Source organism: Enhydra lutris, unplaced genomic scaffold (assembly GCF_002288905.1).
Source record: "Enhydra lutris kenyoni isolate GAN:26980312 unplaced genomic scaffold, ASM228890v2 scaffoldscaffold1, whole genome shotgun sequence".
In the NCBI taxonomy this organism is placed as follows: domain Eukaryota; kingdom Metazoa; phylum Chordata; class Mammalia; order Carnivora; family Mustelidae; genus Enhydra; species Enhydra lutris.
The window spans coordinates 52,474,769-52,487,341 of NW_019154085.1; the positions used below are offsets into that span (position 1 = coordinate 52,474,769).

The 12,573-nt window shown below is 35.4% G+C and overlaps 1 protein-coding gene across 2 annotated transcripts in view; it reads left to right on the top strand.

Annotated features, from left to right (window-relative positions):
* Positions 1-12,573, top strand: part of LOC111145595 (polypeptide N-acetylgalactosaminyltransferase 13) — a 447,585-nt gene that overhangs the window by 251,083 nt on the left and 183,929 nt on the right. For both annotated transcript variants that reach the window (XM_022500591.1, XM_022500602.1), the window contains exon 5: positions 2,343-2,513. In XM_022500591.1, the coding sequence (XP_022356299.1) occupies positions 2,343-2,513 (171 nt within the window). The remainder of the gene's footprint in view (positions 1-2,342; positions 2,514-12,573) is intronic.

Genomic DNA, 12,573 nt, shown 5'->3' on the forward strand with positions numbered 1-12,573 from the left:
CCCCACAACCACCCTGTGAGGAAGGTAACATGGGTGTTCTCGTCTGTACTAGTACTAGGGAGGAACAAAGAATTAAGTAGCTTGTCCCAGTTACTGGAAGTGTTGGGAACAACAATTTACTTCTTCCCATTCCCAGACCAGTCTTTTCTCTACTAGGTCACTGCCCTTTTCCAAAATCTGGTTCAAAACCACCAAGAGGATCTTAAAAATGAAGACACACACTCACACATTCCACTGGAATGAAATCGTGGTTACAAAAAAAAAAAAACAAAAACCAAAAACAGAGCACAACTATCAGAATTTTAACTATTTAAACAATGGTGCCAGTTTGTATACACAAATTATGAAATCTGAAAAAATTGAATAGTACTTTATAGGAATTAAGAACCCTCACACTTAGCTGAAATTCCATCTGATAATGATGCTATCAAGTACAATTTTTCTTGCAGATATTTGTACACACTGATGATAAATGATTCCTAATTCCTAAGTACTAATGAAGACAACTGTGTTGAATGCCCTGATACAATAACAAAGCATTGCATAACAGCATAACACCTTATTTGCATAGTCATTTCACCTACCCCAGAAAGGTCTTCCTAGAATTGAAGTTTTTAATTAAGCATCCAAGACAAGGGCTGCTTAGGGTGAGCTAGTCCAACTACATCATGTAAACGGCAGGATTTGGTACTTGCCAGGAAGATAGATGGAGGTTGTCAGTAAAATGAACCATAGCAGTTGAAGAAAGCAGTGGGAACCTTTTAGTCAACTGAGTGTAGTACACAGCTAATAACATTTTTCCACTCCATGTATTGTACAGTATGCACTGGAGGGTAAGGCTGGCAAAGTAAAATGAACTTAGAACATCTTAAATGCATTTCCTGGCAACTTTTCCTACATTATGCTGCTCTTTTAAACATGTGCTTCATATTCAACTTACTGAATTTTTAATATAATGTTGTTCAATATCATCATGCATACATCATTTATTTTTTAATCTAACCTTATGCTTATATTGTATTTGCATGTAATGAATTCTAATGTCTTGTCCTGCTTATACGTTCAAAAGTTGCCGTAAGTAGATAATAAAGTCCTATTCGAGGTTATTAGAACTAATTTTGCCTCCTTACAAATTAAGCCATTAAATTTAATGAAGAAGGAGAGAAAAATACTGATTTTGTAAGGACCAGAATTACCAAGAAACTTTTCCAAGGCTGGATGAATCCTATTGATTTCAGAGAACTAGAGACTTCGGCTAATTGTGTGGAGTAGAAGAGTTAGTTGAAAGTGAGCATTTGTGATAACTGCTGTTACAAAACCAGAATAAATTATGGACAACATTTATTTGCTTTCCACACTTATGGGTGATTCAAAAGCATACTTGTATTTACCCCCTACAAAATATGAAAAATAAGCTCTGCTCTTTGGAATTGGCTACAAGCAATGCAAACTTGAGTAGACCTGAACATTCACTGTAGAGATGACAGACTGATCCTGTAATAAAACGTATAAGCCAGGAATAGAGGAAGATTGGGGGAAGCACAACACGGATTAAAAGAATACCCAGTCTTCTGGTGGAAGTTTCTTACCCTAAAAAGCCACCATCAACAACACCCAGTCTTTAAGAAGAAATAGATCATGAGATAAAACACCAGAAACTTAAGTTGCTTATCTTTCCCTATTTTAAAATATGTATATTGTTATGGTAAATTCTGAGATCTAGGACAACACACTTAGAAATCATCATGTCCCTAATACTTTCAGAGGAGACATTTACCTACACTGATGATTATGATTTTTCATGGTTGCTCTGTTTGTTGATTTTTACTTGTTTGTTTCTATAGTAGGTATTTTCTCCAGGAAAAAAAATTCAGAACTCTTTAAACTAACCTCCCCCTTTGAGATTCAAAATACCAGGTCTAATTTGCCATCATCCACTCTCTGCTTCTGCGTGCTGTTTCTTTTCAGTGAGCTCTAGCTAAAATGATACATAAGATCAAAGTAGAGCTACTAATCATGCTGTGGGTGGAGGTTTTATGAAAAATAGACCATGATCATCCTGCTGAGTTAGTACTTAGAATGCATTTGGAAATCAACTTAAAGACCAATTAGTATATTTGATCAGATAATAAATGATAGAATGAAGTAGAGACTATAAGCAAGATGTAGTAAAAGGAAATGATTCCATTGAGAAAGAGAATAAAATGAAAATAAAGTCGTATTAAAGTCACAAAATGATTGAATTTCAGCTTAACATCTGAGTCTGAACAACCGAGTCTGAAGAAGTCAATGTAGTATTTAAACTAATATTCATATGTAAACTGGTTTTGCTTTTTCTGCAGGAAAACAGTTGTATGCCCCATCATTGATGTGATTAGTGATGATACCTTTGAATATATGGCTGGGTCAGACATGACTTACGGGGGTTTTAACTGGAAACTGAATTTCCGTTGGTATCCTGTTCCCCAAAGAGAAATGGATAGGAGGAAAGGAGATAGAACATTACCTGTCAGGTATGTAGTGCATATCTTCCAACAGATAGTATGTGTGTTTCTATAATAATTAAGGAGTATTGTAAATCTGTGCTCTCATTTTTAAGTCTTTTAAAAGCATTACTTTTTGTTCATACGCACATTTGCATTATCACTGCTTACATGATAATCTAAGAATCAGTGACAATATTAAATTTAGTTTAAATTAGCACAAATTTAACTATTGGAGAAGTGCCAGATTTCTTTGGAAACTTTATATATTCTGATACATAGAATATATTTATTATGGGTTTTCTGACAGTCTTGATGCTTCCAGTAAATATGTATCTTACCTAAATGCATATGCTTTATAAATAGATTCTCAAAATTGAAATAACCAAAAATGTTTTTTCAGATACTCTAAATTTTCCAACCTCAAAGAACTATCTTCCCTATGGATAAAAAAGAAAGCTCCATTTGGAAAATTCTAATATATTAACAATTATGAAGGATTTATTTTTGTTCTAAATTAGTAAAAATAGCTACTTAATTTGAAGTATTGATTCATAAAATATGTTTGCTATTAATACAAGATAAGAAATATCATGTGTATCTTTAGTTGTCCAGATAAGAATTACTCATTGTATTAACATAAAATGATCACCTCCTTATTTTAACATATTATTGTGTACCTCTTACCTGCAACCAAAAATTGATTTCCTAACAATATATTTGAGAGGGAGGGTCACTAGTTTTGCTCTTTAAAGATGAAGTTGGCAAATCATGATTTAGTTTCATTATAAAACAATATATATGACCCATTATCTAAACAAGGATGTCTCCTAATCTGCTGAAGAAATGACTTACCCATTGGCAAGACTAATTACCTAATGAATGAATTAAAGCTAACTCTAGGGGTGCCTGGGTGGCTCAGTGGGTTAGGCCTCTGCCTTCAGCTCGGGTCATGATCTCGGGGTCCTGGGATCGAGCCCCACATCGAGCTCTCTGCTCAGTGGGGGGCCTGCTTCTCCCTGCTCTCTGCCTGCCTCTCTGTCTACTTGTGATCTCTCTCTCTGTCAAATAAATAAATAAAAATTAAAAAAAAATAAAGCTAACTCTAAAAATTGGCTCATGAAAGAGAACAGCTGTTATCAAACAGTTAAAATTGGGATTGTTAACCCTCTTAAGGAGATAATTACTACATCAAAAAGAAAAAATGTGGCTCTGAACAGTTTCATAAAGACATGAAGTTATTATGTCAGTGTTTAAGTCTAACTTAGTGGTCTTTAAATCTTACTATAATCTTCACATTCACCAAGTCTTAGCGATCATTGCTTTTAACAACTTGAGGAAAGACAGGCACTTTTATTACCATTGTTTATTAGAAATCCTGTTTTCCCACGTCATGGTTTCATTTAGTGTTAGCTGATCTTTCAGCTTCTGAACCTATGTCAGAATTTTCAGGATACTTGACCAGTACACTCAAATATAATGTGTTTATTCATTTGAGAATGAAGTTTGAAAGAATGTCACTTTTTAAAACACATTGGCAAAAGACATGCTTTATTTAACTTTATTTTCTCATAAGAGTGAAAACGTAGATAGATAACTCAGAGTTACCCAACATTCACAGTAAGAAATTGTTGATCTCATACACAAAAGTAAAGATCTACATAGAAATTGGCCATTATTTCACCTCTTTCATTAGTTTAAAAAAAAAGGAAACATCCAGCTTGCTGTGTTTTAGCCACCGCTTACATGTTTTTACTATAGTAACACGAAGACCCAATAAAATCGAAGTATATTATATCTGTTTTTCTCAGTAATGTCACAGTATTTCACTTTATAAAGTGCTGAGGGAGCTAGAACAAGAGAAAGAGAGAAACCTCAGTCTTTGCTGAAGTTCCAGATTTTTATGGCAAAAGGTGAAGTTCCAGATTTTTATGGCAAAAGGTTAATTAATTCACAGCCTGTGTTGTAACAGCCCGCAGGTAATTTTCATCAGCATAGCTGTAATGTGAACTTTCTTTGTACTTGTAATCTATTACTCGAAGACGTGATCATTTTTCTCACATTCGTACAAACAGATAAATCATTCTAGGTGTTGAAGATGATTTTTTTCCCCTACTTGATTAACAGAATTCTGAATAGCTAAAGTGATTAAAATGAGGTTGAAATTTTAGCTTTTTTAGCAGAATGCCTCATTTAAAATGTCAGTTATGACAGAACTTTCTAGTGACTATAATTGGCTAGTTAGTCATCATTTAGAAATACAGTCATGCATCTGCATACATAGAGAACCAACTTGAACTTGTGACTTAACCTTAGATATACCCCATTTAAACTAAACTTTATAATGGTTTATACGTATTATTCTATTGTCAACTTCTGGGCTTTGATCTATTCATTTTGATACTAAGTGAAGTTTGTAAAATACTTGGTATTTGTGAAGTTATGAGTTTGGAATAATAGCACACATAACCTTGAACATTTAGTTTTCTTAAATCAGTAAACTCTTCTCGACATTTTAGCAGTCATATTACATGACTTTCAGTAATATCTCAATTATATGTGCAACAATAGAGTAATCAAATTGTTCAACTAGAGGTCATAAACCAGGAGCTTATGTATCAGACATGCCGTGTAGATATGTTTTTTTGTTTTTGTTTTTGTATTTTTTTTTGGCATACATAGTGTTTTGCATTTTAAAAAATTACCAACATTAAAAAAATTTTTTTTATTAACATACAGTGTATTGTTTGTTTCAGGGGTACAGGTCGATGATTCATCAGTCTTAAACAATTCATAACACTCCCCATAGCACATACCCTCCCCAATGTCCATCACCCAGCCACTCCACCCCCCACACCCCCCTCCCCTCCAGCAGCTCTCAGTTTGTTTCCTGAGACCAAGAGTCTCTTAAGGTTTGTCTCCCTCTCCGGTTTTGTCTTGTTTCATTTTCCATCCCTTCCCCTATGATCCTCTGTCTTGTTTCTCAAATTCCTCAAATCAGTGAGATTATATGATAATTGTCCCTCTCTGATTGACATATTTCATTTAGCATAATACCCTCTAGTTCCAGCCACACCATTGCAAATGGCAAGATTACCAACATTATAAAAATGAGATGTTCTAAGTAAATGTATGAATTTTTACCTATCCTTGAAAAGTCAGATCTTGCTATAATGGTCTTGTTTTCCTACTTTGGCACCATCAGGTGGGGTTGAGTAAAAGCTACCATTTAGAAATAGCCTAAGGAGTTGCCTGGGTGGCTCAGTCGGTTAAGCATCTGCCTTCAGCTCAGGTCATAATTCCAGGGTCGTGGGGTCAAGCCCTACATCTGGCTCCCTTGCTCGTCAGGAAGGCTGCTTCTCCCTCTGCCTCTGCCTGCTGCTCCCCCTCCTTGTGCTCTCTCTCTCTCTGGTCTGTCAACTGAATAAATTAAAAAAAAAAAATCTTCAAAAATGGCCTAAAGGTTTACCTTAGTCCCCCAACCCCTTTTCTTGTGTGTTCCTGAGGTTGAGGCTGAGGATCAGTGTCCATTTGCCACCATTCTTTTTTTTTTTTTTTAAAGATTATGTATTTATTTATTTATTTGACAGACAAAGATCACAAGTAGGCAGAGAGATAGGCAGAGAAAGAGGAGGAAGCAGGCTCCCCACTGAACAGAGAGCCTGATGTGGGGCTCAGTCCCAGGACCCCGGGATCATGACCTGAGCCGAAGGCAGAGGCTTTAACCCACTGAGCCACCCGAGTGCCCCCATTTGCCACCATTCTTGCTTAAAGAAATGTTTCTCGGTAACTGTTCCAGTCAAGCTTGTTGCAACTAATCAACTTCACATGTTGACTTTATTTGCCTCGCTATAATCTTTTAAATTTGTGACCTTGACTTAGAGGCTACTGCCTGGGAAATGATTGAATTGGAAGCTCATGAAACATGTTAGCCCTGCATGAATACGCATCTCCATGACCTAATGGAATAGGCAACCAGTAACATAACTTATATGGTAATGCAGATAATCCCCTAAATCATTTCATTAGGTTGGGGGTGTATTATGCATTTTGCTAGTGTGTATCTTTTTTTGAGGTGATATGGTTCAGGCTACTGAAGTGAGTTGAATTATGTATGCAAATGTGCATGCCTCCCGACTGTGGAGCCCTGTGCTAGGTTCTGCTCATACAAAAATGAATCTGGCTATCTCTGTTCTGAAGTGGCTCACTGGTGCTGGCCATATGTATGCTGGACAAGGGAGTGGGGAGAGCCTAAGTGGCCAGAGCGCAGATGCACAGGAGTTAGACTACATCAACTGCTAGAGCGGTATGTGCTTCTGGAAGAATCTGGCTTTAATCTTATTGATTGTTTTAGTTTCTTAATTATGCCCTGTAGTAATCTTTGATAAATAATTATAAAGATAATACTTTCTACTTTAATTTTTCATTGATTAAAACAGGTTACTTTATTAAAAAACCTACTAGTTATTTATCAAGTCTATATAGCTTTCTTTACTCTTTCTGTCTGCCTTATGGACTCTTTTACGTTTAGTCATTAATAATATTATTGACATGACTTTTTTCATTCTTACATGGAATACCATATTCAGTATCTTCCTCAGGTAAAACAAAAGTGTTAGATTTGCTTCTAATATTTGCTCTCATAATAAATCAAACATAGATGTAATGATGAATTTTATTCCTTACACATTTTACTTACTTAGAGATCCCTTTTTATTAACATTTGTCTGATATTATACATTTATTTTTCTCTCAACTGGAATTAGGAATTTGTAAAGAAGATAAAATTAATTAAGCATTATTAATAACATCTCAGATTATAATTATTGTTCCTTATTGTGAAAAACTCATAAGATGTTCACATATATTAGTTCCCATAACCTTCTAGTGTGATATCATAGAGGAAGCATTGAGGCTGGCTTTGAAGGATCTAGGTTTTATTTCAAGCTCCTTCGATTGGGAAATTACCCATTCTTCTCAACTATGAAAAATAATATTATTCTCTGTTTTGCTGAACTTGTGAAGTGTTAACATGTTAAATGAGAAATATATTTGAAAGGAGTTACTTTAAATTTACTTCTGAAAATGTAAGTAACAAATATATGCGTTCCTAAATAAATGTGACAAGTATCTAAAGGTATAAAGAAGCAGAACACCAATGAGCCACCTCTTTTAGTATTTCATTATATTTCCTTCCAGAGAGTTTCTTTTCAGATAGATAGATTTCTCCATAATTGTTTTTATTTATTTATCTGAGAAAGAGAGCAAAAGACCGAGAGAAAGCAGGAGCAGAGGGAGGGGCAGAGGGAGAAGCAGGCTCCTCAATGAGCACGGAGCCCAATTTGGGGCTTGATCCCAGGACCCCAAGATCACAACCTGAGCCAAAGGCAGATGCTTAACCAAATGAGCCACGCAGGTACCCCAGATTTCTCCACAATTTAAAAATTGATATATTATTGGTTTTTTTTCCAAGCCATTAATTTTTTAAAAAAAATAAAAATTTTAATGGCTGCTAGCATCTCAATTATTTACTTAGCTTTTTAAATTTTTTTAAGATTTATTTATTTATTTTAGAGGAAGTGAGAGTTGAGAAAGAGCCGGGGTGGGGCAGAGAGAGAGAGAGAAGGAGAGAGAGTCCTCAAGCCGACTCCCTGCTGAGCATGGAGGCATGACATGGGGCTCGATCCCAGGACCCTGAAATCATGATCTGAGCCCAAATCAAGAGTCGGTCACTCAGCAGACTGAGCCACACAGGCACCCCAGCTTTTTTATTTCTTATAAATCCAATTGAGAGGTTTTTTTATGCTTAATTTTGCCAATTTTGTCTTCTGATTTTTTTTGCATATAATGTGCAATTAAGAAATATGAAATTTGCTTTAATATGTTGATACCTTTTGCCAGTTTGAGGCCCCCCAAAATTATCAGGCTCTAATTTATAGTTCCTCTAGTAAGTATAATTTTAAAAAACACACTTAATTTTATTCTGTAAAATGTTTTACAAATGAGACACAATATTTTCTATAATTTAATAGCAACTAAGAATATATTGCTGGGGCTCCTAGGCTAAGAGGTGGGACATCGGGTGGCTCAGTCGGTTAAGCATCTGCCTTTGGCAGATTGGAGGGACAGCAGGGACCCATGATCACAAGGTCCTGGGATCCAGCCCCGCATCCAGCTCCCTGCTCAGTGGGGAGTCTGCTTCTCCCTTTCATTCTGCCTGCTGCTCCTCCTGCTTGTACTCTCTCTCTCTTTCTCTCGAATAAATGAATAAAATCTATATATATTGCTTAATTTTTATCTGTCAGATGTTCTCTATTAGAATGAAATGAAAATACATTTTACACTGGAGGAGAGAAGCAAAGATAATCTCAAATCCTGTGAAACACTTCTGTACAATAGAAGATACTAAACACAAAGCAAAATTGTGGGATGGGTCAAAATTATGGGATGAACAAAGACTTTGAAGGAAAAAGTTTGAAGGAAAAACTTTAGAATATTCCAACTGTTCAACATTCTTCTTTAACTCATGTTAAAATCTAATGTACGCTCATTTTGAAAGAAAAAAATCGCACCTTATGTGGAGTATGTGAATCTATATGTTTTCAAGAAAATAGCACATGTATATTATATTATTTCCTAATAGTTTAGAAGATAATTTATAAGACTTTCCTAGCGCTCTGTTGAGATAAGATGAAAACAGGGTATTAACGAAAACATTTAAAAACATCTGGCCCCATTGTTTATTTTGACTCTTCCTACACATAAAATGAAAGTAAAGGAAAGATAAAAAATTTGCACCAGTTATTGTACATCCTCTTGGAAGCTTAGGGTTTTATCAGGTTGTGAGGATTATGAAAAGGGATTAAGGAAAAAGGAAAAAAATAACTTTTGCTTTCCTGGTATATAGGTCTTTAAGCACAAGTTGAAGTATTTCATTCCATACTTGTTGGTAAATGGGATCGTTGGCAGCAAAGCAAGCCATTTGCCCATACTAAGCAGAACTTTTCTCTTCTTTTTTTTTTTTTCTTTTTCTTATCCTTTAAAAATAGCTTTGAAACTGTTTGTGTGTTCCATAGACTAAAGGATTGAACAGGTTTCCTTGGTTAGAGCTTAAACCAGGGTGGGCTCTTAAAGTGGCAGTTTCTTCTCTACCAAAGCTGCATCTTCTTACTCAAGTATATGTTCAAATGAGTATCATGGTGTGCAGTATTTCACTAAACCCCATTTCTGTTCTCTTTAAAAACCTTGAAATATATTCAACATTTGATTACTCATCACTCTAATAAAATCATAGTTACACTTTTGCTTCCTTTCTCTCTCTTCTGCTTTCTATATTGGGGATAGTAGACAGAATAAGGAGGGAAGGAGAGAAATTCACAGCATCTAATTTTCCTTTGGTTTCTAAGCCTGCAAAATGGTTAACCAAATTATATTTTATAATTTTAAAAAAATTGAGATTATATGAGTATTTCAGCTGTTTATGCCTCACATTTGTGTAAATAATAAAATATTTATGTCTATAATTTCTCTCTATTATGGCTTATAATATATATGAGAAATGTTATTAACACAGAGCTAAATACTTACAGGCTAGATGTTGTGTTATTTGATCATTGAAAATCACAGCTTGAAGCTGACCTATAGTCTCTCAAATCTTTAGATTTTTTTTCCACAGAGACCTTACTTATTTGCCAAGTCTTCATAGGAAGACACGGTGCATATATTTGGGGCTTGAAATCAGAAAAAGTGTATTTCTAATTAGCTACTTCAAATTCTTTGGTGCATATGGATACATTGAGAGATGACTAATTGGTAGATAGGGAGAGAGGTATGTAGGGAGAGGGAGAAAGAAAGGAAGGAAAGAAAAAAGAGAAGAGATGGGAAGGAAAGGAAAGAGAGAAGAGAGAAAAGAGAAAACAGAGAAAAAAAGAGAAAAGAAAGATTGTTTCCTTAATTGGGCTACTGACTATCTGGGGGCTCTTGAACAAGTCATTTAAACACATTGCAACTAAATTTGGTTGACCAGATCTATACGGATTTTAAAGTTCTAAAATACTATAATTCTATTAAAATTAATTAGATTCTGAAAGTAATTTTTAAAAAGCTGATTATAATCCAGCCAAGCACAAATGTTGTCTCTTCCTTATTAAAATTAATATTTAAAATGTGTAGTTCTTGTTTTGTTCTGGTACTACTCTAATAGTGTTATATCCATTAATACATATATCCTCATTTTATAGATGTTCCTATTAACAGCTGAACACTTTGAATACAGGAAGATAGTTAATAATAGATTAAGCTGGAACACAGAGTTTAAGTGGCTTACCAAAGGTCACACACACTGGGGTTGAGTTTAACCCCAGTCAGTTTAGATACAAGTCTGTGCTCCTAAAAAGTAAACTTACCCTCTCTTGAGTCTCCTGTGATCTCCGCTTTTTACACTTTGGTTTTGATCCTAGTGTGATATAATTGACTTACCATCTTATTGGTGAAAATGTAGACATCACAGTTTAGCGTTAATGAATAATCAGATGTGTTCTGTCATAATTTCTTTAACTTTGCCGACTTCTGGTGAAATACTTCAGTGTTTTTCCATGTCAAATGCTTACTTTTTGGAATCCTTTCCTATAGTCTACATTTCAATTCTAAAATAATACCAAGCTCAATCCCCAAAACTTTTAGATGATAAAATCCTAGAATGACCTAAGGCATCTTTGTTACTTATCAGTTTAGTAGATGTGAAGAAAGAATTCTTTTTGTAATTTCAGAAATAAAGCTGCAGGTGATTTTAACTTACAAATAGTTTGCTTTGTGGGCATGGGGATACATGCTTATTTGTTTATTTTACTTATTTAACAAGTATCTATTAATAGTCTAATAATATTAAACAAATATATTAGCTATATATATAAAGGTGGCAAAATACATGCAGAAATAAATGTAATACTCAAAAAAAGTAACAAAGTGCCTTGAGAGAGAAAGAGACTGAGGGCTATTGAAGGAGGCAGAAGGGGAGGATTATATCCAGATTGGAGGGATAGCAGCTGTACTGAGGGCAGGCTGCATGGAATAATAGTCTTTGGCCTAAGAATAGAGCAGGTTTGAACATACACCAGAAGTTTCCAAAGGGAAATCCAAGTGACAAGTGGATATGGACATGTGCACCGGAGTGGGAAAGTTCCTATTAACAGCTAAACACTTTGAATATAGGAAAATAGTTAAAAAGGAATGGAGATGCTCTTTGGGTGGCACCACATCACTGATGCCACAATAAGGAGCTGGGATTTCTATTTTTTAAGAGAGAGTGAGTGCGTGAATTGGGGCTGGGGAGGGGTGGGACCGTGGGAGACGGAAAGAGACTCTCAGATCCAAGATGAGCGTTGAACCCAACACAGGGCTTGATCTCACAATCCCGAGGTCATGACCAGAGCCGAAATCAGTAGTCAGAAGCTTAACCAATGGAGCCATCCAGGCACCCCTGGAATTTATTTCATAACATAGATACTTAAGCATCTCGTAAACAGTTTCCGAAGAGTTTTGATTTAGAAAGATTTATCTGGCTATGGTTTGTAGAGTGAATTTTGGAAGCAGGAGACTCCAGAAGCAAGAGGATTACCTTAAAGAGTTAGAAGTAAGAGGACTAAAATTGGATAGCAACCATGATAACAGAGAGCAAAGAGTCAGAAATACTTTGGAAAAAAAAAACCAAACAGGAAGTATTTGGGAAATGATTGAATGGGGCACAGAAAAAAAAGTTGCTAAAAGGGGTTTTATCCTTTCGTATTGAGATTCTGGAAGGAACTAGAGGACACTGAAGGAGAAGCATACATGGAAGGATAGCACAGGTTCAGTGCTATTTTGTATACCCTGAGCAGACTCAACAGGATTTTCTTTTTTAAGAAAACATCTAGAAAGTAATTAGAAAAACACAAACAATGCATAAAGAGGCAATGAAAAAAGAAAACATGGGTTTGGACTCTGCCTCACAGAGAGGACAATTAAAGGCATACAATGAAAGAACTTATATAGGTAAGGAGTATAGGAAGGGGAAAGTTCCACTGAGAGGTCCTTGGGAAGACTAAATATTGGG